Source organism: Hoplias malabaricus, chromosome 3, assembly GCF_029633855.1.
Source record: "Hoplias malabaricus isolate fHopMal1 chromosome 3, fHopMal1.hap1, whole genome shotgun sequence".
In the NCBI taxonomy this organism is placed as follows: Eukaryota; Metazoa; Chordata; class Actinopteri; order Characiformes; family Erythrinidae; genus Hoplias; species Hoplias malabaricus.
The window spans coordinates 4,798,250-4,826,015 of NC_089802.1; the positions used below are offsets into that span (position 1 = coordinate 4,798,250).

Here is a 27,766-nt window from a genome sequence, read left to right on the forward strand (position 1 = left end):
GGGAGGTGAACGCATATCAAGCAGAGAGCTCGAGCTCTGAGAGAGCAGGGCTGTGTACACATACAGCAAACCGAAACCGGCCCTCGTTAGCAAAGGTCTGTGCTTGTGTGTGTTACTCAGAGGAAGAAAGGATCAGATCAAATGCCGGATGTGGTGGAGGGGTGGAAAGTATATGTGTAACACAAAGAACAAATGCCTTAAATTTGGCGAATAGCTAATAAGGGAACAGCCTTGACGATTTCCTGCACTTGTGAGCAGTGTTATAACAATTCCTCATTAAGAACAGTGAGTTTGAAGACAGTTTGATGCTAGATTCTATAATAAATCATGATGAAATATGATTATAGAGGGGAGAGCAGAATCTACACTGATTTATCATTGGATTAGGATCACGTACCTTGGTTCTGCAGCCCTGACCATACAGGAGGTTACAGTGGTCCACCTGTTTCTCAGCACACAAACTTACCCCAATTCCACCCTTCTGGTCATTGGTCAGGACCACCACAAAGCAGCAGAGGCGATTGGTCTAAGACTGCAAGGGAAGCACAGCTTCCCCTAATATGTCAAAAAATAAGTGATCAAATATATACTGTTGTGTGTACGTGTCATTGAATAAATATGCACTACAACGCGCTCAACTTTTGTTCAGAATCAGCTTCTTATCACTGGTAAAGACGCGGCTTTCCTCTCAATCATTCCCGCAGCTTCACAGTGCTTTAAACAGTGAGGATGCTGAGCGTCCACAGAGTTTAGCAGCGAAACGAGACGAGTCATTGGATAAATGCTGGGCTTTGTCCCACCCATCGGACGCTCAGCTTCTGCATGATGATTGGATGATCTGTCTGAGGCCGAATCCCTTTTTGATTGACAGCGAAATGAGCGAATCAGCGATCCTTTGGTGTAAAGATCCGTGGGAGCATTACATTTTCATTCTGTTCTGAGTTGAACCAGACTTTCTTAATCTTCTTAGCGGCATTTTCTTTGTTAAAAACGACTAGCGACAAATCGAGCTTCTATTTCTGGTGGGTTTTTTGTAGCTGCTTGTGTTTGGAGACTGACTTCTCTCACTCTTTCTGACTTCTATCGCAGTTTCTGTCCAGCGGGTGCTGCTGAGCCCCTCCACCGTCACAAAGCACTCACAGGCGGACACACTTCACATGGGCCAAGGCCGTTTAAGCAGCCTAGCTCTGCTGGTCATTGAGAGGACACTAGTCAAGTCCCTGGAAAAGACGCCTTGTTGGTACGACAGGGTCACAGATCATTTTCTTGAAAAGGAACGGAGGGTAGAATTTACGTATAAATAAACCGACACATTTTATGACGTAGGCCGAAATTGAGCTTCCCCTCCTTGAAAGACCAGCATCTGCCACTGCAAAGAAGGTATGATTTGGATGGTGGGTCGTTCTCAGCGCTGAAGTGATATTGACGTGGTGCTAATGTGTGTTACGCCTGTCCGAGTGGATCAGACACAGCAGGGCTTCTAGAGTTTAAACCACTAACCAAATATAACCAGCCTACGGGTGGGGTCCCCTGTGCACTGACGAAGGATTAGCAGACGACCAACACAAATTGTCCCAGACTTCACATCTACAAGGTGGCCTAACGAGGTAGGTGTGTCTAACCGAGTGGACAGCAGCACTGTGTAGAAGACTCCCATGTTAACAGATGTTTGGCGAGCTATAAACTCAGGATCAGAAGAAACTTTATCGTTTATAAGTTAAGATGTAAACAAAGTCATTGAAATCTTTAATATGCTGTGCTCCGATCTAGAGTCGAAAGTGTTCATATTTGTGCTGTTAGGAACCAGACGTCTGAGGCATTAATAGCCTCTAAAAGCTACTTCAACGAAAGCTGTTACTTCCAGTGGTTGTGAATGTGCTGCCAGACACGTCGCACTGCTTAACAATAGCTTAAGGTAAAGGTGGAAGCTCTAAATGCATTTTTCACACACACACAAGGCTTTCGATTGTGGAATATAATCCAAAGTAATGTACTGCTATTTCAGCCATTATCAACATTAAACGTAATGTTGCTGTTGAAGACATCACAACGTCGGCTTCTTATCACAACCATTTTAAACTAAATCCAGGTCAGCCATTTTCTCTGCAATACCTCGTTTCACATCATTCATTCATTATCTGTAAGCGCTTATCCAGTTCAGGGTCGCGGTGGGTCCAGAGCCTACCTGGAATCATTGGGTGCAAGGCAGGAATACACCCTGGAGGGGGCGCCAGTCCTTCACAGGGCAACGCAGACACACACATTCACTCACACCTACAGACACTTTTGAGTCACCAATCCACCTACCAACGTGTGTTTTTGGACTGTGGGAGGAAACCGGAGCACCCGGAGGAAACTCACACAGACACAGGGAGAACACACCACACTCCTCACAGACAGTCACCCGGAGGAAACCCACGCAGACACAGAGAGAACACACCACACTCCTCACAGACAGTCACCCGGAGGAAACCCACGCAGACACAGGGAGAAAACACCAACTCCTCACAGACAGTCACCCAGAGGAAACCCACGCACACACAGGGAGAACACACCACCCCGTTTCACATCAAAACAATCTAAATGTATCTCTGGATAATATTTCTGGAACTGACTTCACTATCCTATGAGCTGTAGATGAACATGGTGATGGTGCCAGGACTGAAGAATTAAAGCATGCTTTTGTAAAGCTTTTCAGGATCAGAATGTATAATCAGAATTATCCAGTTCAGGGTCGTGGTGGGTCCAGAGCCTACCTGGAATCATTGGGCGCAAGGCGGGAATACACCCTGGAGGGGGCGCCAGTCCTTCACAGGGCAACACAGACACACACATTCACTCACACCTACGGACACTTTTGAGTCGCCAATCCACCTACCAACGTGTGTTTGGACTGTTTTACGCTTTCTCTATGAAGTATGAAATGCCCTTCAGATTAAAATGATGGCCCAACTCATCAAGGGTAGCATCCAAATGTAAAAATGATGGCCAGTGTAATCAGGAAGGCGCCCTTATGAGACCGCTCTAATGCACGAGGAACACATCTGAATGAATGTGAATGTGAAGTATACCTGATACTTTAGGTGATACACTAAAGCATGTTTATGACAAACCAACTGTATGTGTGTGTGTGTGTGCATGAGAGAACTGCCTTGGTGGAGTGTTACAGTGCATGATAAGCAAGTGTACGTCTGTGCACAAAGGCAATAATGAGTGAATATCTGAGTGTGCAGCATGCGGTGTGTACTGCGGCGTTCAAACAGTTTCTCTGCACAACTGGGGCATCGCAGGGAGTGCAGTAATTACCCATAGAGCTACAGGTGTGTGTGTGTGAGTAAGGACGGGCCTAATGGCTGCTCTGTGCTCTCGGCTCAGAGCCAGACGAGGTGAGATCCGACCTTGCAACTGCCAGCTGATAAATATTTATGATTTGTTTATTCGCAGTAACTGGGGGTGCATCCTTTTCCAGCACATGCTGAAGCCGGCTGCAGTCTGAGCAGGTGAGGAGTGTGTGGCGGTCACATCTGATGGTGTGTGTGTGTGTGTGGGTGTATGCGCCAGCGAACACTGAGGGGCATGTAACATCTTTGTGAGCCCACACACACACACACACACACACCCTTTATACCGTAACACACACACAACCAACAGAAATAAACATTACAGAAGAAACTCCTATCAATGTTTTAACACACATTTAAACAGATGCAATGGCTTTATTGGACTTGCAGTAATGGTTTCACCATTTGAAGACGGATTTTGCTCAATAACACAGCCCCATAAAGAAACACACTGGCTGGAATATTGCGGATCGTCCCCCTGTGACCTCTAGAGTTGTCTCCAATGACAGCAGCAGAGACTTCAGCGTAACTTTGTTCCCGTTTCTCCTCCTACTTCTCTCCTTTGAGCACTGACTGCAGCTCGCCGCTCTCCTTCAGCTCCTGGTGAAGCAAAGCACAGCTCTGTTATGTGGGAATAAAAGAGTCCACAGCCTTTTCTGGTTTTGCATGCAATTTGCATAAGTGTTTGCTTTAAATACAAGCTACATTTACCACCCACTGTGTAAGAAAACCCTGTCCTTGAGCTCCATCCGGCTGCTGCACAGCGAAAAGACTCTAGCCCATGTGTCTATTCTCTAGTCCTTCATCAACGACCCAAGTGCCATGTTTGACTGGGCAGCACAGTGCATGTTAAAGTGTTTCCTGTGCTGTGGAGGTCTGTGGAGCTCATGCTGTGGTCAGTAAGTAGATATAATAGAGTAGGAGTATCTGATAAAACAGGTCTGTGTGTATTTACTCCATGTTTGAAGCTAGGAGCTTGCTCCATTGTGCATTTCCAATTTAGTCTCAATGTATTATTCATGCCTCTGAACATAGGGGGAACTTTACAGAGAGCAACACTGACTAACCAGGGAAAGGGTGGCTTTTTATTACTCTGTGAATGTATGTGGCCTTTTAATGCCCTCTTCTGGACAAACACTGATACTGCAAGAAGGACATCTGGGTACAGAAGCAGATTTACAGTAAACAGGACTATAACCACGACAATGAAATAAGGAGTGACATCATGAACCAAACGCCTGTGGGATTCACTTATAACACACACCACAATCGCAATGGTTCTTTAGAGGATAACGCCACAGCAAATCACTCGTTAAAATACACCTGACTCAGCTCCTCGGTAAATCAAGGTCACTGCAGCTGATTTTAAAGTGGTATTCATGGGTATAATATTATAATAGTGTTATATCAGATATTAGAATACAGGGGGTCCTCGACTTACGACGTTGATCCGTTCCTACGTCGCGTCGTAAACCGATTTTACGTAAAATCTGTACGTAAATAACGTACTGTAAGCACTTATCCGATCCTAACGCCAATCCTCCTCGGTCCCGAGCCACGTAACCGTGTATTCTTCCGCCGCGCCGCGCACACCAAACAGGAAGTTCACGTTACGACGTTTACGATGACGTTTACGACTTCAGTCGAAACAAGGCTTTATACAGTAAATGGGAGATGTGTCATAACCACGAAACATCGTAACTCGAGACTGACGTAACCCGAGGACCTCCTGTGACAGATATCTAGATCTATATCTATTATTTAATGCCTTCCTGACCTCAGCAGAGAGAGCGAGAGAGAGAGAGAGAGAAAGAGAGCGAGAGAGTGGGAGAGTGAGACAGTGAGAGAGCGAGACAGAGAAAGAGAGAGAGTGCGAGAGAGAGAGAGAGAAAGAGAGAGTGAGAGTGAGTGAGCGCGAGAGAGCAAGTGCGAGACAGAGACAAAGAGAGAGAGAGCGAGAGTGAGAGAGAGAAAGAGAGAGAGAGAGAGCGAGAGAGTGGGAGAGCAAGTGCGAGACAGAGAGAAAGAGAGAGAGAGTGAAAGAGAGAGAGAGAGAGAGAGAGAGAAAGAGAGAAAGCGTGGGAGAGAGAGCATGCGAGAGAGAAAACCTTCGAAACCAGCTCATGAAGCACTACATAACGGCCAGGTGTGTTGGGGCAGGTAGCTGATCTAAGGCACAGTGAACAGCACTGATAAAGGTCAGTGGTTCCCAGCCCTCGCCCTGGAGTCCTCCACACCTTCATCTCTCTGACACAGTCCCACTTCACCTCAGGAATGGATTAATGAGCTGATCTGTAGGACCAGGTTTTGGGAGATTGACAAAAGAGTCAAAAGAGTTTGATACTGCTACCTTGATGATATCCAGGCCTCCGATGAGCTCTCCTTTCACATAAAGCTGTGGATATGTGGGCCAGTTGGAATACGCCTTTAGGCCCTGCCTTACCTGAGGGAAAAGATGCAAGACTGAACTGAGTACAGCATTAATTCACATTTCATTAAAACAAGGCGTAGGCGGCGTTAGGAAAATATAGAATTAACAAGTTCCGTATGCACAGGATTATCGTTTTTATACAGCGTTAACATTAGGTACAGTTCTAATCACACAAACGTCATGAGATCCTCATTAGAACATGCAAATTATCAATCTTTATATACGGAGGCTAACTCACAGCAAGTGTAATAGTGTCAACAGAGACTCTGTAAGAAACTACAGTACGTGTGAGATGAGGAAATTCAGCCTACCTCCTCGTCTCCGAGAATATCAAAGGTGTCATATTCAACGCTGCAAAAGAAAAGGAAAAAAACAAACAATTCATACATAATGCTATTAAATATTATAAATTATTCAAATTAAATGCTAATGAATCGTGCATAATTAAGAGTAGACACGTGAGCTAAACGAGACAAGGTGAAGATGTAAAAGGGTTTACCCGGTGCTGTTCATTATTTCGAGTATCTGACGGCTGAATCCGCACTTGGCGACCTAAATCCACAAACACACATTAGGGAAGGTGGAACACGGAGAGAGGAATGAGTGCAATCAGAGGAAGCATGGATTTAGTCTTCAAAACTCTCCCTGAAGAGGCACTCCACTCTCTCAGTCTGTTGGAAGCTCAAAGGGAACTGTGGATTTTCACAGCCAGCCGTCGCTAACTCTTCAGACCACAGGCTGCTACCAAACCAGGCTTTCATTTAGCAACGTGCAACCGCTCCCGTCTGGAAAGTCTACACTTTAGAACTGTCTCCACTGCCCGAGAAATAAGATCCTTATCAACAAGGAATAGACGTGTGTGTGTGTGTGTGTGTGTGAGAGGGAGAGAAAGAGATCTCAGGAGAACAGGTTTAAAACTACTCCAAAGAAATGCTTTCATGTGTGAGCTGTAGAAATCAATAGTGATATGAAGAGAGAGGTGAGGGGTCTTTCTCCCCCATTAAAGATGGAGAACTCCAGCTCTCTCCACTCTTCCAGGCACACAGCATTGATTTCCTGTAAGGCGCGGTTTCTGGGCGGCTTCTCTAAATGTACGGTAACGTCTCTCTCTCTGTCTTTGCTTTTAATTATCTTTAAGGAGTGAGAATAAGAGCCCCGACGTTGAGAGTGTCATCCTGTGTGCTCAGTGCTCGGCGTACTGGGTCTACATGTGGGATCTAAACATCTTAAAGATGATGAAGCAAACGCTGGCAGCGCTCAATGAAAACCAGTAACTGTCGTTAAAACAATACGATTTTAAACTGAAGAAGAATGACTAGGGAAAATAGTAATGGATGGTGAATAAAAGAGGGACAGAGGAAGTTAAAGAGAGAGAGGAGTGGGTTTTGCATTCACTGATTTTTTTTGCAAATGATGAAAATGCACATAAAATAACCCTGAGGGGAAAATGCCCTAAATAAATAAATAAATAAATAAATAAATAAATAAAAACCCCGCCCAAACACTGCAAAAAGTAGTTTTAGAATGTTGGACTGTGGAATTGCAAATAAATTAATTAATTCATTAAATAAATAAAATAAAACTAATGAAAAGTGGCTTTGCGAACAAACCATGACATTTCAACTGGTTCATACACACTGCACAACTACAGACTTCTAAACACACACACCCCCAACTGTCCTCTTCCTCTTCTTTACTGTGTATGACATTTGTGAAATTTCTATAGAAAGAGAGCGAGAGAGAGAGAGACAGAGAATGAGAGCGAGAGAGAGAGCGCAAGAGAGAGAGAAAGAGAGAGCACGAGAGAGAGAGCGAGAGAGAGAGACAGACAGAGAGAGAGAAAGAGAGAGAGCAAGAGAGAAAGAGAGAGAGAGTGGGAGAGCAAGAGAGAGAAAGAGAGAGTGAGAGAGAGAGAGAAAGAGAGAGAGTGGGAGAGCAAGAGAGAGAGAGAGAGAGAGAGAGCGAGAGAGAGAAAGAGAGAGCAAGAGAAAGAGCGAGAGAGAGAGAGAATGAGAGAGAGAAAGAGAGTGGGAGAGCAAGAGAGAGAAAGAGAGAGTGAGAGAGAGAGCGAGAGAGAAAGAGAGCGAGAGAGAGAATGAGAGAGAGAAAGAGAGAGAGTGGGAGAGCAAGAGAGAGAAAGAGAGAGAGCACGAGAGAGCGAGAGAGAGAGAGTGAGAGAGCGAGAGAGAAAGAGAGTGAGAGAGCGAGAGAGATCACGAGAGAGAGAAAGAGAAAGTGAGAGAGAGAGCGAGAGAGAGAGAGCTGAATAAGAATGCAACCTCACTCACCTCTTTGTTTCCTTTCATAAAGAGCATGACCGGACTTTTGTTTATGAGGGATTTCAACCTGTTGGAAGATGATTTGTTAACTTTCTGGACCCAAAAATGATCCTTATTTAAGTGCATTATATTCTTAGGCGTGTTACCTATGCTCCAGTGTGACAGTCTTGGGGAAGGTATTCTCAATCTCACCAGATCCGACCAGCTCCTACAGAAGCAGATACAGAGATGCCTCTGAAACAGCAGCTCACACACTGAACAATCACACACTCTTTCATCCCTCTGTAGCTGAAAGCACACACATACACTCTACCCCAGCTAAGCGGCACCCTGCAGAGCTCCTTTACCGCTCGGCGCAGGTGAACTGACTCTCTTAATGAGGGAGTGGTATTTCTCCAACAGCAGGAGAAAGAGAGAGGGACTGAATAAACGAACAGGTCTGTTGTTGGCTAATCTATATCTCCTCTCTCAGCAGGGGCGCTGTGCTCGCTTTAAGCAGAATGAGCTCGAAGGGACTGTAAAAATCACCACACTGGATCTAAACAACAACACACACACGCAGCCTCAGACCATCAATGAGCGCGCACCGTTCTCTGTTCATCCTCAATACCATAGCCTGCGCACACAGAGGGACCTGTAATTTGAGCTTTCTTCCACAAGCCTGGGTCAAAGTCCAGTCAAACTTCTGGAAAAGTTGAGAAAGCTTCCCAGCTCTCACCCCAGGCCTGTGGAACAGGTTCGAGAGTTAAGATTGTTTCTAACAAAGCCCCTGCTCCATTACAAACAACCGAATGTTCAAGTTTGCATGAACATTTCAAGTGTTTATTATTGTGTATTGCAATGCGCAAATGGGCAATAATAAATAAATTATGTGAAATATGATAATGTTGAAATGGATGCCAGTAAACACATTCATTCATTTATTTATTCATTTTCTGAACTGCTTCAGAGGAGTGTGGTGTGTTCTCCCTGTGTCTGCGTGGGTTTCCTCCGGGTCACTGTCTGTGAGGATTGTGGTGTGTTCTCCCTGTGTCTGCGTGGGTTTCCTCCGGGAGACTGTCTGTGAGGAGTGTGGTGTGTTCTCTCTGTGTCTGTGTGGGTTTCCTCCGGGTGACTGTCTGTGAGGAGTGTGGTGTGTTCTCTCTGTGTCTGCGTGGGTTTCCTCCGGGTGACTGTCTGTGAGGAGTGTGGTGTGTTCTCCCTGTGTCTGCGTGGGTTTCCTCCGGGTGACTGTCTGTGAGGAGTGTGGTGTGTTCTCTCTGTGTCTGTGTGGGTTTCCTCCGGGTGACTGTCTGTGCTTTTGAATCACAAGATACACCAGGTTAGTGCAGTCAATACACACAAATCTAATTCTCTCTTCTCACCTTGACAATGTCCAAGCCCCCCACCAGCTCTCCGTTAACATACACCTGAGGGTAGGTGGGCCAGTTGGAGTAGACTTTCAGCCCCTGCCGAACCTCCTCATCAGACAAGATATCAAAGCTGCTGTACTGGATGTTGTGGTCCTTCAGAATCTGTACAATCTGTCGGCTGAAGCCTGCAACACAAACAGAGCACAGCTATTATAGGTCTGCACCACAGGTCCATTATTATTCAGTCGCTAATCACAATGAAAATTAATTTGCTGAACCTCTGGAAGGGGTATTTATTCAGGCAACAAAAAGTGGTCAAATAACTAAATTACAGTGAGCTGGCTGGGTTCCAGCAGACGGAAACCTGCACCAAGTCAGTTTTACCGTTTTAAAAGCAGCTGAGCTCACTGATCATGCCCTTTCCCAGTCTATATTCAATTGGACAAGCCCCCAGCACTTTGTTAACTCAGAGGTGGGATGTTAGCTACTTAGCAGATGTCAACATACTCAGTTGTGTCTAAACGATAGATGACGTAAGAGCCCTTGACCGTGGAATGAGTCACACACTGAGCATCATAACGACGTACAGCGCAGCACTAGAATCATGGGAAGCCACCTTTCCAAAAACTCAGTTTACTTCCTGCCCTCCCAGAGCAGAGCGAGTGTCTAGCACTGAAGTACGCCCAGCCATGTTCTAGACTCTAGCACCTAACCTAATATTACCAGGTGTTGTTTTTTAAATGCAATGTCCAGCAAAGTCACTTTCACACATTCACGGTTTTCCAGACATTACCCCGAGGAGCAGTGTGTGTTGAATGCAAACCTGGATTTTATCCTGCCAGCCCCCCTAGTACAAACCCAGGTAATGTTTGAGCGAGCCTGTGTGTGAATAGAGCGGGTAATGTTCCAGGGAATTCACGGTGAATTCATGCCTTGCCTCCTGCACACGCTACACAAGCACCTCCCAAAGCCTAAACCATGTGGAACATTTCCTGTAGCAAGATTCTGATACGGAAAATACATGGCAACCCCATTCCTCCCTGCCAGAGTGTATAGAGTTGTAAACATTCATTCATTATCTGTAACCCTTATCCAGTTCAGGGTCGCGGTGGGTCCAGAGCCTACCTGGAATCATTGGGCGCAAGGCGGGAATACACCCTGGAGGGGGCGCCAGTCCTTTACAGGGCAACACAGACACACACACACACTTTTGAGTCACCAATCCACCTACCAACGTGTGTTTTTTGGACTGTGGGAGGGAACCAGAGCACCCGGAGGAAACCCACGCAGACACAGGGAGAACACACCACACTCCTCACAGACAGTCACCCAGAGGAAACCCACACAGACACAGGAAGAACACACCACACTCCTCACAGACAGTCACCCAGAGGAAACTCACCCAGACACAGAGAGAACACACCACAGTCCTCACAGACAGTCACCCGGAGGAAACCCACGCAGACACAGAGAGAACACACCAACTAAACTGAAATAATCACAACCAATGCCTTCCTTTCAATCTTCAAATATCAATGTGTGTTTGTTGGACCGGGGTTAAAAAGATTCATGAGGAGAAATGCAGGGATGAGAGAGGAGAACCGTGCTGAGAGAGAGAGAGGCAGATTGGATACAAGCAAGAAAGAAAGAAAAAGTGAGAGAAAGCAAAAAAAAAGGAGAGAGAGAGAGATGTGTATAAGGTGATGTGCTGGGTTGGTGTAACCCCCTGCAGTAAAATACCCATTCTGATTTTTCCCCACTCACGTGGGAATTCATTATAAAACAGCTGGAGGCGGCTCACTAATGCTCATGCAGTTGGCACTATATTAACTTGTTTCTATTAGAGCAGGCAAACACGCGGTCCAGCTGCCTTCTCTGGCTCCAGGCTACCTCCACCAGACACGCTGGATTGATTGCTGAGGTCTTTCCCCCACTTTTATTCCTCCCTGTAGGGACAGACAAGAGCTTGCTAGGCCCGACTCTGCTCCAGGAGCCCGGCAACATTAAAGTCTCACTTTCTCCCTGGGAGGAGAGCTGTGTTAGTATGCACACGGAGAGAGAGAGAGAGTGTTTATAAAGATGAGCTCGACACAGGAGCAGGTAACCTTTTAATTTGAGATGGGGAGGCACATTTCAAGTGTGTTTGCTGAGAGCTTTGGCGGTTAGCTGGCCGTACATACAGGGAAGGGGTGTGTGTGTGTGTGTGTGTGTTATATCTGCCTCTAAAGCTTAAACACCACACTTTAGCCTCAACAGGACTGGCTTGCGGTCGCTGTGAAATCTCGCTGATTTGGATATAAGCCAAGCGAGTGGGAACTTCAATCACTGGCAACATTAAAAATTCCTCCGACTCCGACCCACCTACTGACACCTGGTCCAGCTTTAAATAACACGGCTGCACTTAGCAACAGGTTCTGGCTTGGATGTCACAAATGAATAAATGCAGCAGATCCTTTTCATATAAAACAGGGCTAGAGGAACTGGCAGCACATGAAACGGCGAGTCCGCGGCTGCGAGACCCACGAACCGGGGCTTCCGTGATCGGCTCGGAGAAGGAGAACGTCTACAGGAGACCTGCACCTTCTTCGCTTGACTCCATCCAGAGTCCATATGGTAATTCTTCAGTCTGCCTCGGTCCTTTATGAAATATGCATCTTGAACTTTAGTGGATGCAGAAAACACAAATAAACATGCTTTGACACTTTGAACTGTGTACGTAGAGGCACACAAGGATGTGCAGATGTTGTGGCTAACATTACATACATATTATAGCATGATGTAAACTAACAGGGCAGCCCTGGTCATCCAAGAGGGCAGGAATTTCATATTAAGCGTTTATGGTTACTATTCTGTGTAAAACATTCCCAAGAGAGGTGTACAGTTTTGTGGGAGCTCTATGAATATGTATGGAATGTAGCTATGTTTGTTCCCTACGCATGTCTCTGTTCATTACATTTACTGTGTTATTTTCTTTTATTAAAATCCCAACAGAATTCTGTCAAAACTATAGAAAATAAACATATCCCATGTCACGCAAAATCAATTCACTATGTAAAACACAGCCTTATTATCATCATCCATCCATTCAGGGTCACAGTGGGTCCAGAGCCTACCTGGAATCATTGGGCGCAAGGCGGGAATACACCCTGGAGGGGGCGCCAGTCCTTCACAGGGCAACACACACTCACACCTACGGACACTTTGGAGTCGCCAATCAACCTACCAACGTGTGTTTTTGGACTGTGGGAGGAAACCGGAGCACCCGGAGGAAACCCACGTAGACACAGGGAGAACACACCACACTCCTCACAGACAGTCACCCGGAGGAAACCAATGCAGACACAGGGAGAACACACCACACTCCTCACAGACAGTCACCCGGAGGAAACCAATGCAGACACAGGGAGAACACACCACACTCCTCACAGACAGTCACCCGGAGGAAACCAATGCAGACACAGGGAGAACACACCACACTCCTCACAGTCACCCGGAGGAAACCAACGCAGACACGGAGAACACACCACACTCCTCACAGTCACCCGGAGGAAACCCACGCGGACACAGGGAGAACACACCACACTCCTCACAGACAGTCACCCGGAGCGGGAATCGAACCTACAACCTCCATGTCCTCATCAGTGTGTCAATAACGAGCTGTGTAAATAATAACACACAAACTAACTGGCAGTCTCATACATTAGATTTAGCATTGATGCCTCAATCCCAAACATCTTGATACGATGGTGTTCTTCTTCCCCCTCCAAAAAACAGACCTGAACCTCAATTCGTTAGAAAACAATCAGAGTTTCAACATCTGTCTGAACTTCACACCTGGGTCTCGCTAATCGTTTACATCCAGTTTGATTAAAGTGGTCACTTGTGTCAAAACGAGAAAGAATCACTCACACAAAGTGTGAAAGCACACCTCAGAGAGCTTGGGGCTAAAGTGCTGTTATACATCAATACACAGATTAGCACCCCGTAGTGCTGGATCCATCACACTCACACACACACACACACACACACACTACACCACACAGTGTCTCTGGGCACTTCCTCTGTTCTTGTTCTACTGCTGCTGTCTGCGTCATGCTCATTCAGTTGTGTTATTCTACAGCTCGTATTTTCAGTCACAGTAGCACTGCACGCTTCCTAAGGAGTGAACAGCATTTTCCAAAGACGTTGGGACTCTGTGCAAAATATAAATAATAATTTAAAAATAAATAAATAATAAAATGCTACAGAAAATAATAAAAATGCAAGTTAAAACACGTTTAAAGAGGAACCCGGGCCTATTTTTTAAATATTTACATTGTGTACAGCATACAACCTTTTTAGAAAATAGCATTTACTGCCCTTTGTTTTGGACCGCACGTTAAACTCAGCAAATAAACTGTGATAGTGCATTAAAATGTACTCTCATCTGCTGTTAGAGAAATCAAGAGAACAAGCAAGTTGACAAGGAGCATCCAAACTTTTGCATATGACTGTAAATCCATCACACACCCACACAGTACACATTCCCAATTTCTACCTGAGCCTTCCTTGTGGCTTGTTTGTTTTTTGTTTGTGTGTGTGTGTTTACCGCAGCGCGGCTCCCGGGGCGATCCCTTCATGAACAGCATGCAGGGCGCAGCGTTGATGAGTTTCTTCAGTCTCTCGTTAAGCTCCTCTTTTGGGACGTCCCCCACCCCAACAGGCCCGCCCCCACTGGACGCCAGCCGCTGCACCTTATTGGTCAGCTCAGGGGCATGCGCGCCATCCAGCTTGTCAATCTTCTGGCCGCCCTAAGGCCCATCCAAAAAAATAAATAAATAAATAGCAACACACCATAAGTGCAAGGCTGGGGGGGGGGTGGGGGAGTTTGGGGAGAGGGGTGCGCTACACCATTAATTTTTCAGAGTGCTAGACTGTTTGTTAGTTTAGATTGTTTGGAGGGAAAAAAGGAGGAGGGGAGGTGAATGGAAAGTGCAGGGAGGGAGAAAAAGAGCGGAGTGAGAGAACGAGAGAGTGAGAGAGAGAGAGAGAGAGAGAGAGAGAGGTGGGGGCCTCCAGGCACCTCTGGCTCTTTGGCATGTTAAGCTGTGAGTGAAAGGCAAGCTGAGCAGTGTGATGTGGGGGTTAACCTCTGATTATTTCTCAGTTGATTGATCCTGACATCGTGTTGGTCTTTACCTCTAAAAGCTTGATCGTTAAATCCATTCACGGGGCTCTACGGGCTGTACTCTGGGCCTTTTTCATAACGGCACCACAGAGGCGTAACAATAAACACGGCAGAAATCAAGCTTTAAATATTTGGGAATAACAACTAAACCTAAGGCTAGCTTCTAAATACAATAAATATCCATTAACTTAGAACATGTTCGCTTCCTTTTTTAATGCAGTGGTTCCCAAAGTAGGGGCGGAGCTTCGTGGGCGCAGCACATTATATGAATTATTTTGTTTGTTCAATAAGTAGTTGCAGTTTTGTGTGAATTACAATATTTAAATAAATTCCAGTGGAGTTTGGAAGCAAACGCTTTGTGTGTGTGTGTGTGTGTACAAAATGGAGGTACCTCAGAAACGTTTGGTAAACGCTGCTTTAATGTGTCACATGCATGTTCATATTTAACAGGGTTTGATGAAACGGCGTATAGAAGACTTATTTACTATACATTTATTTTGCTTCTTTACATTAACATCCACTAATGTTTGAGGTGTTGAAGTTGTTAGTTCACATATGCAGCTTTTAATATGATGTTTTCATGTAGGACAGGCTCCAAGATACGTGGAACCCACAAGACAAAATTTTAAAGAACCACTGTTGAAATTACAGTCCCTGATTAAACAAGTTCAAACACATTCATCTGGATATCACATTTCATTCGTTGTTAGTAAGGGCTTATCTAGTTCAGGGTCGCGGTGGGTCCGGAGCCTACCCGAAATCTCTAGGTGCAAGGCGGGAACACACCCTGGAGGGGGCGCCAGTCCTTCACAGGGCAACACACACTCACACCTATGGACAGTTTTGAGTCACCAATCCACCTACCAACGTGTGTTTTTTGGACTGTGGGAGGGAACTGGAGCACCTGGAGGAAACCCACGCAGACACAGGGAGAACACACCACACTTCTCACAAACAGTCACCCGGAGAAAACCCACGCAGACACAGAGAGAACACACCACACTTCTCACAAACAGTCACCCGGAGAAAACCCACGCAGACACAGAGAGAACACACCACACTTCTCACAAACAGTCACCCGGAGAAAACCCACGCAGACACAGAGAGAACACACCACACTCCTCACAGACAGTCACCCGGAGAAAACCCATGCAGACACAGGGAGAACACACCACACTCCTCACAGACAGTCACCCGGAGGAAACCCATGCAGACACAGGGAGAACACACCACACTCCTCACAGACAGTCACCCAGAGGAAACCCACACAGACACAGGGAGAACACACCACACTCCTCACAGACAGTCACCCGGAGGAAACCCACGCAGACACAGAGAGAACACACCACACTCCTCACAGACAGTCACCCTGAGGAAACCCACGCAGACAAAGGGAGAACACACCACACTCCTCACAGACAGTCACCCAGAGGAAACCCACACAGACACAGGGAGAACACACCACACTCCTCACAGACATTCACCAGGAGGAAACCCACGCAGACACAGGGAGAACACACCACACTCCTCACAAACAGTCACCCGGAGGAAACCCACGCAGACACAGGGAGAACACACCACACTCCTCACAGACAGTCACCTGGAACGGGACTCAAACCCGTTTAAAGCTACACCTTGCTGGGATTATGAAGCTGGTGATGAAGCACCTGCTGAAAGTGTGCTATTAAACAAAATGGCTCATGTGCACTGACAGCACATCTCAATGTTTGAATGTTATATATTTAAAGGGTTTTCCACTTTCGTGTGAGGTGAAAGAAATGCGGGACAAGTCGTCGTGAGCAATATTTTCCTGAAAGTTTTGATAGCAATGATTTATAATCGCTTATAAATTTGAAAAGCATTTATTGGAATAGAAGTGTTCAATAGGTGTGAAATCATACCTTGAAAAAGAGGAAAGTAGGAACTGAGCTGATCTCATATTTCTCAGACACCTCAGGGACTGCTTCAGCCTCCAGCTGTGTGTGTGTAAGAGAGAGAGAGAGAGAGAGAGAGAGAGAGAGAGAGAGAGAGAGAGAGAGAGAGAGAGAGAGAGAGAGAGAGGAGGCAGTGAACAAGAGAAAATCTTGGCACACTACTGACCTGGTAAATTTCCAGTCATATTTAGCCACCTGATATTGAAATCCATAAATCACTGACCCAGGTTATGTCACGGTTGCAGTAGTTACCCTCTACCCCAGGCTAATGCTGCAGTTTGGGTTTCTGACAAGAGCTATGAGCTGCAGGACCATAACTGACAATCCTTGACTAGGAAACGGCTGGGTAAATTAGGACATAAATAGGGCCACTACTCCACAGCAGCACTGTTTGGTCCCAGTGAAAGAATGTGTGTGCGCTTACATTCCAACAAGAGCCATATAAACTGTGCGAATGTAAATAACAGTAGTAATTAATTTGAGACAAACTATTGAAAACTGAAGAATTCTACAACACAGATCACAATCTAAAAGAAGCCAAGTTAAATGTGAATTCTGAATGGAATCATCACCAGCTGTTCTGTTCTGTTCTCCCTGAAACAAAGGTAATATTGACCTCAGATGAGAAGATCGCCCTCTAGTGGTCTTGAGAACACAAGGCAAACGAGGTCATACCAAGCCTTGGGCGATTACACAGTCTCTGCCCTGCTGTAACTATTAGAAATCTGTACACAAGGTGTGTGAGTTCCAAATTAAAACAGTAAAAAAGTGTTTATTACAAATCCAATTTGGCTCAACAATAATAATAATAATAATAATAATAATAATAATAAAAACAGCACATGAATGATTCATTTGCAGTGTTCAGATTAACTGTGGTAAATGTGGGTCGTTTATTTAACGACCTGAAGTGTTAATATTTATGTCATTAAATAAACCAACTATTGAGTGTGTTTACATTCATTCATTCATCGTTTAAAACCGCTCGTCTAATCCAGGGTGGGTCTGGAGTCTACCCGGAATAGTGTGTGATAACTGCAGAAAATCTGATTTTGTGAGTAATTTACATCTGATTTCCGCTTTGTAACAGCCAATGATATCACATAAAGACATGCTGGGGTTTCTTTGTAAACAGGGACCCAATTTACCTGCTCCTTTTTATATAATTATAATATTGCACAGTGCTGCTCTCTTCTCACAGCTTTGTCTACACTGATGCCTAAACGTTTTTTTTTAAATCTGTTCTTGGACGCAGCATGTCCTCCTCCATTAAGGACAGAGACCCGAGCTTCTGAATGCTTGTAAGGACTGGTGAGAGAGGGAGGTAGCTGATTAATCAGATACAGAATGATGAGGGAACTTCAGAAAATGTGTTGGTACTCTGTATAGTTACCGCTGCACACACAGAGAAATCCGAAAGAAGTCGCGGTATGAGTTTACAGGATCTGAGAACTCATCCAACTCTCTTTTTTTTCTTAATCTGTTTCTAGACTGGCGGCACGGTGGGTTTCCTCCGGGTGCTCCGGTTTCCTCCCACAGTCCAAAAACACACGTTGGTAGGTGGATTGGCGACTCAAAAGTGTCCGTAGGTGTGTGTGTGTGAGTGAATGTGTGAGTGTGTCTGTGTCACCCTGTGAAGGACTGGCGCCCCCTCCAGGGTGTGTTCCCGCCTTGCGCCCAATGATTTCAGGTAAGCTCTGGACCCACCGCGACCCTGAGCTGGATAAGGGTTACAGATAATGAATGAATGTAAGAGTAAGAGTAAAGTCTAGAAACATTCATTCATTCATTCATTATCTGTAACCCTTATCCAGTTCAGGGTCGCGGTGGGTCCAGAGCCTACCTGGAATCATTGGGCACAAGGCTGGAATACACCCTGGAGGGGGCGCCAGTCCTTCACAGGGTGACACAGACACACTCACACCTACGGACACTTTTGAGTCGCCAATCCACCTACCAACGTGTGTTTTTGGACTGTGGGAAGAAACCGGAGCCCCCGGAGGAAACCCACGCGGACACAGAGAGAACACACCACACTCCTCACAGATTCCAGAGTGGGAATCGAACCCACAACCTCCAGGCCCTTGGAGCTGTGTGACTGCGACACCTACCTGCTGAGCCACCGTGCCACCCCTTACTCTTACACGACTGCTCAAATAATCAGATAACTTCAGAATTCTGATTAAGAATGAATTATTAAGTGCCTGTAAATGCACTCATTGATTGACGCTCATTAAATACAGACTTCTACAATTCAGAAACTCTAAATAACTTATTCAATAACAGAGGGCGAATTATGGAATGGCACTGGTGAGGATCTCCAGGACAGTGGCTGTGAGCTAAAATAGAAAAATAGAGTCAGCACACTTCAGTGAGTCAAATAAATACATGTAATAAGTGTTTTAAATGGTCCATTTGCTCTGTACAAAACATGACTACCTTATTGGATCGACTCCGCTCAGGTTAAGAATTTTTAAACATAGGTTTTCAAAATGGTGGGCATTATGTATTAGCAAAGGTGTAAGGTATAGATCCTTAAGAAAAGGAGGGGTTTAGTTTTCATTTCATTTAATGGAACCCTAATAACGACTCATTACTGTTTCATTTTCCCCCAAATCTACCTTCAAAATGCACCAGATGTGTGACAAAAAAACAAAGAAAAAACTACTGAATAGAAGACAGCAGTGAACAAACCTTGACAAACATTATGTTTTTGTGTTGCTTTGCTAACTCCTCCATGACATCGTTCATCTGAGAGCACTGTGGAGCCCATGGTGCATGGAAATGGACAACTGTGAGAGGACTGACCAGAGAGAAAAAGCTGGTTACACTTTAATTACATGTCTTACAAATGCACTGATACCATGGAAGTTACTTTTAGTAATGTACTGCACATGCATTCATTCATTCTGTTTATTCATCTTCATCCTGTTCAGGATCATGCTGTGTGTAGAGCCTGAGCACAAGGCAGGAACACACCCTGAACAGAATGAGCAATTGATCTGAATGGGAGAGAATACACTGCGCATTATTCTCGCCTGAATAACAACACTAGGGAAAGGATTTGGGAAATATGTACTTTGTAGTTCTACAGTCTACTGAAGTCCATCTGTTGTTCTGTACACATTGTTTGCTCCGTTTCACCCTGTTCTTCAATGGTCAGGACCTCCACAGAGCAGGACTGAGTTGGGTGCTGGATCATTGTCAATGCTGCAGTGACACTGACGTGATGGTGGTGGTGTGTTAGTGTGTGTTGTGCTGGTGTAGAGTGGATCAGACACAGCAGTGCTGCTGGAGTTTTTAAAGCCCTTAGTATCACTGCTGGATGGAGAATAGTCCACCGACCAAAGACATGCATCCAACAGCGTCCTGTATCTACTGATGAAGGACTAGAAGACGACTGATACAAAGTGTGCAGCAACAGATGAGCTACTGTGTCTGACTGTATACCTACAAGGGGCGAGGGAGGTGTGTCTAACAGTGGACACAATGTTTAAAACCTCCAGCAGCACTGCTGTGTCTGATCCACACACCCTCACCACATCCCTGTCACATTTTTGACCTGAACATAATGTAACATCTGTAGAATAGGCTCTGTTCTTTATAAACAAATGCAGTGTCTGAACGTGTATGCAGGAATAAGTGTTATTTATTTAGAATGGAAACCCTTACAGAAAAAAGAAAAGTGAAAGGAAGGGTAGTGGATTAAACGCTGTTGATAATTTCTGTGAATGTATAGAGGATGGAGGCTGTATATATAAATATTATATATGAAGATAAAGATTATATCCATATATGTATATGGATTGTTGTATGAAGGGTTGGACAAACATTTATTCCCTGCTTTACGCTGATACTAACCGAAAGCTAACGGCTAACACACCGCTGATTTCCCATGCAGAAGCTAAATGCTAACACACTTTACTTTACTCTAGATGCGCTATTACAGTCATTTCTATCGCTGTGCCCGACGACGTAAAAGTTGTCTGAGGTCTCTGGATCCTCTAACACTCGATATTTACTGAAATAAAGCTCAGGAACCCAGCCCCACTCACTTCTTTATCAGCTCCTCGAACTGCTGCCGACTCGCCGCATCTGAGAGGTTCGCCATTATTACAGACAAATTAAATCGAAAGCCTATTCACCGAACTTCGATCGTGTTGTGAAAGCATTACTAATCAATCGTCGAGATGTTTCGTTCATAAACTAATGAAAATAGCGACTCTCATTGTATGCTAGTTTTTAACGTTAAAATTCGAGTGCTTTTAATATTCTTCATACTATTTTCACTGCTCTAATTACACAAAGGCCATTGGAATTTTCCCAAAAGCATCGTAGTAGAGACAGACAGACGATAGTGTGAGAGATTATTGTGATGCTTGCTCCATAACAGATATATTGATGTTTTTTGTGAAGCCAAACCCAGTAAAATATGGGAAAAAACAACATGCAGGGCACTGTACCTCGGGCTTGGGAAACACTGCTTAATTTCTTATATCCTCATTAATATTTTATATAATAAATGTATATATTACCAATGTTACAGTAACTTCAAAATGTTATGCCAGTATGATAAGAAACGTGCCAATGGTATGATTTAAAGTATTTGAAAATAACGGACGTTATGTATATATCAACATAATATTTAATAATTACTAAGTCATATATCCGAGCTCATATTATTATCAGAGACACTGAATTCCTGTGTAAATACGGTATTATAATATCGCTGTTAAACTTAACCCGGATTTGGCGCAAAAAATCAACTCAACCAATGAAAATGCGATATAGACATGGTGATCCCGCCTTTAACGGTCGCTACTCGCACCTGATTGGCTGACCGGGCTGTCTGTCACGAAACACGAGCACAACAGGAAAAATTGAAAAGGAGAAAACTTCACGACGGCGGAAGGCGGGTGGACGTTGCTTTTATACAGAGCTGAATTAACCGTTTATTTTGGGCGTTTTGTATTGGATATAGGTGCCTTTTTTTCATACAGAATATTTTAAGGATTTCTTATGAGATAAATGCTGGTTTAATACATTTTGTGGTCTAGTTATTTTAGGTTAAATTAATGACGGGGGTTTTCTAACGTGTCTTGTCATTGTTAGAGGGATTTATAAGGTTTTCCAGGGGGTTAACGTTGCTGTTTTTTTGTTTATGGAAGAAATAATCTGTCCTTGATAAGACCTAGGGCGCCTCCGGGAATCCACTCATTCATCATGTCCATGGATTATGTAAGTGCACTTCTGCATAATAAAAGAGGCCGAGAGGGAGACCACGAAGCGTGGGACTACCAACCGGTAAATACAAGCTTTTACTTAACCATTTGAAACCTTTCATTGGCTTAACATCTCTGGCCATGTCCTACAAGATTGGTAGTTCCACTTTCCTTGAGGTCCATCACTGATATGTGGCTAACCTTGGGTACCAAACCAGTCATGTTACCTCTATATAAGATGACTCACCTTTATCCAGACATTTTCACATATTTGAACAAATAAAATGAATATTAAATGTGCCGTAACACTGTACTAACTAGATAAACATTTTCTAATAAACACAAGTAAGTAAACTGTGGATTAAAGTGTGTTTTTAAACATTGACCTCTGTTCTTCTAAGTTGCCCTGTATTGTGGTTGATCTAAGACGCACTCTAGGCAGAAACACTCCTTATAACTTCATCATGAATGGCCAGATCAACACAGCTGTAGGCTTGTAAACACAGGTTTATGCAAAGGCATTGTTTTTATGGGACATTACAATACAAAACAAGCAGTTATTGAGCAGGACTGTATGGTGTGTTCTCCCAGTGTCCGCGTGGGTTTCCTCCGGGTGCTCCGGTTTCCTCCCACAGTCCAAAAACACACGTTGGTAGGTGGATTGGCGACTCAAAAGTGTCCGTAGGTGTGAGTGTGTGTGTTGCCCTGTGAAGGACTGGCACCCCCTCCAGGGTGATTTCCCGCCTTGCGCCCAATGATTCCAGGTAGGCTCTGGACCCACCGCGGCAATAGGCCCTTTTAACAACCACAGTTGTTAGAGGTCATTTATTCTGGTTGGTCCCCATCTGCCCAGATACTGCACTGACCTTAAAGGCAATGGCTCTCTGACAAAACTATTCTTAGCAGAAATAAGCTACATCAGAGTGTGTGGGCTAATAGTGCTGTAGTCCATGCGAGGAGCTTTGTTTGTGCTGTTCGTATTTTGCTTGTTTTCCATACCACATAAACACACAATTTTTTCTTTCTGTGGATTTGTCAGAAAAGAGTGTGCAATGGACTGGAAAGCTGTGTCCAGATTGAATGTGGTGCTTTGACTGCGAGCCCAATGGACACATGGGAGACCCAGCAGGTCAGCCTTCTAAAGGACAACAACATCAGCCAGCATGCCTCCAGTAAGGTAGGATTCTTGACGTTGGCTTGTTTTCTTTCCACCTGTTTTTCAGTGATCAGAGTGCACTCCAGAAGCTGTGAGTCACTGGCACAAAGTGCACTCAACGTACACGAGTTACAGAGGGTGCGTTCCAATCGCCGTAACACAGTAGCTCCCCACTGAGTTTATTTAGCTGTTTTTGTTTTAAAAGAGCATCATAAGAAGAAGAGATTTCAGTTAAATACTTTAGGGGCAGGTGTTCACACTGATGCTCACAACTTTTCCTAAAGATGCTTATGTAAGTTTTAGGGGTAGACTGGCTGGACTGAGCACCTGAATTAAATCTACAAGGAAAGACGGTCTGTTATTACGTTTTTAAGTAGAGTGTAGAAACTACTACGTCTGGTGCGGCCTGATGATTGGGGCATTACTTAAACAACGGACATTAAGTGTGCTACCAAGGCTTTTCTTGTTTCTTTGTGGTGTAATACATCGTACGATACACAGGTGTCATCAAAGTTGTGGTGGAGATTTAGTTGGGTGTGTTTTTTTTAGTGTAAACAGAGACTCTCAGAAACTGTGAAATGGTTAAACACTGGCAAAATTGCACAGCCACTCTCCCTTCAGTTTTCTCCTTTTGGAAAAATAAGTTACAGCATGTTGCAGACACTCTGGTCTGTGTTTATTTTTCTTTCTTAAGAGTTTTAATCATGTTACCGATGTAGGAGAATGTAGCATTAAGGGAGACCTATAGGTATGGTGTGGTTACACAAGCAGGGAATCAGACCCTAGTCTGCCATGTACCTTCTAAACCGGATCACAGCTTTATACAAACAGGATGCAGATGCAGAAATAAATATGCATGTAAGTGTGGTGTGTTCTCCCTGTGTCTGCATGGGTTTCCTCCGGGTGACTGTCTGTGAGGAGTGTGGTGTGTTCTCCCTGTGTCTGCGTGGGTTTCCTCCGGGAGACTGTCTGTGAGGAGTGTGGTGTGTTCTCTGTGTCTGCGTGGGTTTCCTCCGGGTGACTGTCTGTGAGGAGTGTGGTGTGTTCTCCCTGTGTCTGCGTGGGTTTCTTCCGGGTGACTGTCTGTGAGGAGTGTGATGTGTTCTCCCTGTGTCTGCGTGGGTTTCCTCCGGGTGACTGTCTGTGAGGAGTGTGGTGTGTTCTCTGTGTCTGCGTGGGTTTCCTCCGGGTGACTGTTTGTGAGGAGTGTGGTGTGTTCTCTCTGTGTCTGCGTGGGTTTCCTCCGGGTGACTGTCTATGAGGAGTGTGGTGTGTCTGTGTTGCCCTGGCGACCCCTCCAGGGTGTGTTCCGGACCCACTGCGACCCTGAACTGGATAAGCGCCTAGAGACAATGAATGAATGCATGAATTTTGTTAAATATCAGTCACATACACAAAACAGCTGAAGTTATTATCTAAAATACAATAACAATCATTGTAACATGTCCACGTGGTGGTGTTTATACACTAGAAAACATACAGTGAATAAAATAAACCATCATTTCCTAGGCTGAGCTCATCTGCAGTGTCTCAAAAAGCAGATTCAGACAGCTATGGTTTCTTACATCACAAACTTGAGGACCCAATCCCATCAACTTGTGGGTCAAGCCTTTGAAGTAGCAGATAAGTACAGGATGTGTGGGTGGACAGAGTGTAGGTCTAATTACATATTCATAGTCCCAGTCACACTCAGTGAATTCAGATGTGTAGAGGATTTTAAAAATAAGATCTCATCTATCATCCTGATGAACAGAGATGGGTTTTTAGGGTTTTAATGAATGACTGGAGCCGGAGTTTAAATTACTTTTGAAGTTCTACATGTGAAATTACATCTAGAATGACAAATCTTCAACTGAAGAGCTGAGATTACAATGATGCTTTCTGTTTTAATGAAAACCTCAGGCCAAGCCTCACTTCACGTGTTTAAACTAACATTTAATTGTATTTGACGTTGAATCTTGTCTTTCTTACAGGGGCTGGCAGCTCAGAATGGCGGTGCCCAACAGTGTTGCCCAAGATGCATGGCAGGAGAGTCGGTGAGAGGTCTAATCATATATATATAAGGTCTTAACCCTCACTCAGTCCCTCACAGACTCTGTCACAGAAACCTACAAACGTCATTTGAGGGACTGTGTAAAGCTGTCTTTCTTGCAGTTCCTCCTTCATGTCTCTTGACTCATTTACAAGGTCAGAGGCTCCACGGCCTGTCCGCTGTGCGACTATAGCCCTAACATACTCGCTGCAAAGTTTACACTTTATTTGGGATCCGTACGCTCTCCAACCCGCTCATCCACATGCCCCACAGCTTTATTGACCGCAGTGAGATTGCCTTTGGAAATGTCTCCCTTTCGGCTGATCGATACGTGCTCCCGATGATAAAGGAGTACACGTTTTCGAGCTGTTTACCTGGAGGCGGGGGCAGCCAGCGGCCTTTCTCAGAGCCAGCCCCCTCAGATCCACCTTAGCAGAAGTCAGCATATATGAATATCAATTTGCAAAGGGTTAATGAACATTATGTGGGAAATGACGCCGCTGCTGCGGGAAAGGTGACCCGTGTCACATCAATGTTTTCTCCATGTGTGTCTCTCAGGGCCATATAAATCATATCATGCAGAGGTATTGATCAGGAGGTCAGCTGGGTCTTCCAGACGATGAATAAGGAAGGAGACTGAAGGGAACGGGCAGCACAGCGAGAGGAGGAGGAGGAGCAGCCTGCACTTTGTCCAGCTCATATCACAGCACACCTCGTGCCTTGTTTATCCTTGTTTTATTACTCTGAAGTACTGTATTACTCTACAGTAACGTCACCTGTAGTGTATAGTAGCCACCCAAATGACTGCTGTGTTAATGGAAGGGCTGACCACGGAACAGATGCTAATTTCATATTCATACATTCAATCTGAATGGTCATTTGGATACTACTACAGTGTAGTTTAAGGGAAATGAACTCATCATGATTAACATAAAGCCATATTATATTACATTATCACTGTAACTAAGGGAATTTATTATGGAATTAGTACAAATGCACTTTTTGGGGGTTTACCATGCATTGATTTTTTTTTATTTTCATAAGTTTGTAGCTGATTTCTTTTGTGAAAATGGATATATTTTGGGCTAATGTTTCTTTGCCATTTCAAGTGTTGGTAATTTTTTAACTGAAGACATTTCTTGACTTGCTCTATAGTTTTGTACGTGTTCAAAGATTTGTTTCCCTCTAAAATCACTCCTGTGGTTAACACTGATATCTTTATAAGACCGTGTACAATTATTCTGTTTGAACAAGGACCCTTTTTCATTTTTTTTTACACAAACAATGACTGTGACTGAATCACTTCCTGTTATTTTTTTCCCCCCTTTTTTATTTTCTAAGATGTGAAGATTTAAATGGGACAGTTGTGTCAGTCCTCTTGTAATTAACCTATATTTTCTAACCCAATATAATTATGTAACAATTTACATAAACCCTAATTTGTGTAAAACTGTCGTTAGTGCTTTAATTATTTAGCTTTTGGACCTTTTTAAATCTAAATCCGCATGCAGTTTCACTGTAGTACTTTCCATAAACAACAGCAGGTGGTGCTGTGCCACTCCAAACTACTTGTTCTTGCACAGTTCATCCACACATTGCTCTCAGAGCATTATAATGCCTCCATGCATAACTGCAAACTTTCACATATTATGAAACGAGGTGCAGGTTTATAGATGAGTTATAACCGTTATGAAATAAACTTTTTAATTATGAATTCAGTTCATAAACACAGAGCGTAAGCTATGCTTTAGTCTTCCAGTAGCATGCCTAAATGCACTGCTAATTACAAGTCTGATTATCTGTATCTAAATCCTCAGCGGAGCTACTCAATCTTACATGAGCGTCTTCCCTCCGTCGACTCTGACAAGCGGCGGCCTATTCACGCCGCCTCATAAAACAGGCCTCGCCTTCCGCCGACTCCTAATGCGGCCGTGAATTCATAAGTCATAGTTTCTGGTCTTGTAAGTTATAAAGGAATTATTTCGGGCTGGCGAGAAGCCGTGGGGATAGGTAGAAGTTTGTGGCAAGTCAACCAAGATGGATTTAAGTGTATTACCAGCTCAATCTTGTCTGTCCTCCCCCAGTGTTGCCTCTCGTCGCCTGAGAAATGAGAGCGAGAGAGCGCTCAGACAAAGCTTGACCTCCAGGGGCCGGCTCTCACAGCCTAGATTTTCAATAATGTGGGACAATAAGGCTTAGGCCCCTAACCTGCTGCAATATGCTACAAGTGTAAAGAGCTTAGCTACTAATAAAGGAGCCAGTGAGCACGAGGAGGCAAAAAAAAAACCTCATCTTCCAAACTCATATTTGGAGATCAGGCTCGGCTGCGGCCCACAAGAACACTTCATAAGGACAGTGATGAGATGTTGAGTGGGTTCCCGAGGCAGAGCCGGAGATTCTCGCACTGGTCAAGCCTGACAATCGCCATTTGACACGCTGGATATGAATGAGGGGCTTGGCGTCAATCCCCTCTGAAGCTTTATGACAGGTGCACATCTGTTTATTTTCTTGTAGGTCTTTGGCCTCATGAAGACGCATCAGCATTTTCTCTCCCTCTCTTCCTCTCTGTGACCTGCTGCTTCCATAAGAGCGCCAGGTTGCCGGGGTCCTCCTCAGGGAGGTGAGGGGCTATTATGGCTATATTGTGAAGATCAGCAGGTCACAGAGCGCGAGGCACACACAAAGGCAACATTTCCACTCTTGTGTTTTTCCACCAGTCGTAATCAACTTGACAAGAGTTCAGAGCTCACCCCATTACGTAATCACGCAGAAAAATCAGGAGCGTTTCAACATTGTCATTTCAGTTTGTATTCCTTCTTTGAATTCAGAATTTCCCATTTGCCATGTCCTAC

The 27,766-nt window shown here is 44.6% G+C and overlaps 2 protein-coding genes and 1 long non-coding RNA gene across 3 annotated transcripts; 2 read left to right on the forward strand and 1 right to left on the reverse strand.

Moving 5' to 3' along the window:
• Positions 1-1,556: 1,556 nt before the first annotated feature.
• On the forward strand, positions 1,557-3,867 carry LOC136692463 (uncharacterized). Its single transcript, XR_010801947.1, has 3 exons — positions 1,557-1,607; positions 3,445-3,500; positions 3,732-3,867. It is a non-coding gene; the product is annotated as an uncharacterized lncRNA (long non-coding RNA).
• On the reverse strand, positions 3,804-20,694 carry glrx3 (glutaredoxin 3). Its single transcript, XM_066665888.1, has 11 exons — positions 20,560-20,694; positions 19,199-19,307; positions 16,472-16,546; positions 13,992-14,193; positions 9,416-9,588; positions 8,198-8,259; positions 8,061-8,118; positions 6,272-6,324; positions 6,084-6,123; positions 5,692-5,784; positions 3,804-3,941 (listed from the first exon to the last, which is right to left on the reverse strand). The coding sequence occupies exons 1-11, from the start codon at positions 20,613-20,615 to the stop codon at positions 3,891-3,893; spliced, it is 972 nt and encodes a 323-aa protein (XP_066521985.1). The 5' UTR covers positions 20,616-20,694; the 3' UTR covers positions 3,804-3,890.
• A 683-nt stretch (positions 20,695-21,377) lies between these two features.
• Positions 21,378-26,344, forward strand: si:ch211-221j21.3 (uncharacterized). The gene is made up of 5 exons (XM_066666508.1): positions 21,378-21,485; positions 21,673-21,808; positions 22,766-22,903; positions 24,856-24,918; positions 25,473-26,344. Exons 2-5 carry the CDS (start codon positions 21,728-21,730, stop codon positions 25,503-25,505), a joined length of 315 nt encoding a protein of 104 aa, XP_066522605.1. The 5' UTR covers positions 21,378-21,485; positions 21,673-21,727; the 3' UTR covers positions 25,506-26,344.
• Positions 26,345-27,766: the final 1,422 nt, after the last annotated feature.

What these genes read in the sequence shown, in the direction of transcription:
- glrx3 (XM_066665888.1), bottom strand. Translation starts at nt 20,615, where the DNA reads ATGGCGAACCTCTCAGATGCGGCGAGTCGGCAGCAGTTCGAGGAGCTG. An exon ending in AAAACATAATGTTTGTCAAG is followed by an intron (nt 16,547 to 19,198) that starts GTTTGTTCACTG and finishes ACACACACACAG; the next exon opens with CTGGAGGCTGAAGCAGTCCC. An exon ending in ATATTCTCGGAGACGAGGAG is followed by an intron (nt 5,785 to 6,083) that starts GTAGGCTGAATT and finishes CTTTTCCCTCAG; the next exon opens with GTAAGGCAGGGCCTAAAGGC.
- si:ch211-221j21.3 (XM_066666508.1), top strand. Translation starts at nt 21,728, where the DNA reads ATGTCCATGGATTATGTAAGTGCACTTCTGCATAATAAAAGAGGCCGA. An exon ending in GCCAGCATGCCTCCAGTAAG is followed by an intron (nt 22,904 to 24,855) that starts GTAGGATTCTTG and finishes TCTTTCTTACAG; the next exon opens with GGGCTGGCAGCTCAGAATGG. An exon ending in GATGCATGGCAGGAGAGTCG is followed by an intron (nt 24,919 to 25,472) that starts GTGAGAGGTCTA and finishes TGTGTCTCTCAG; the next exon opens with GGCCATATAAATCATATCAT.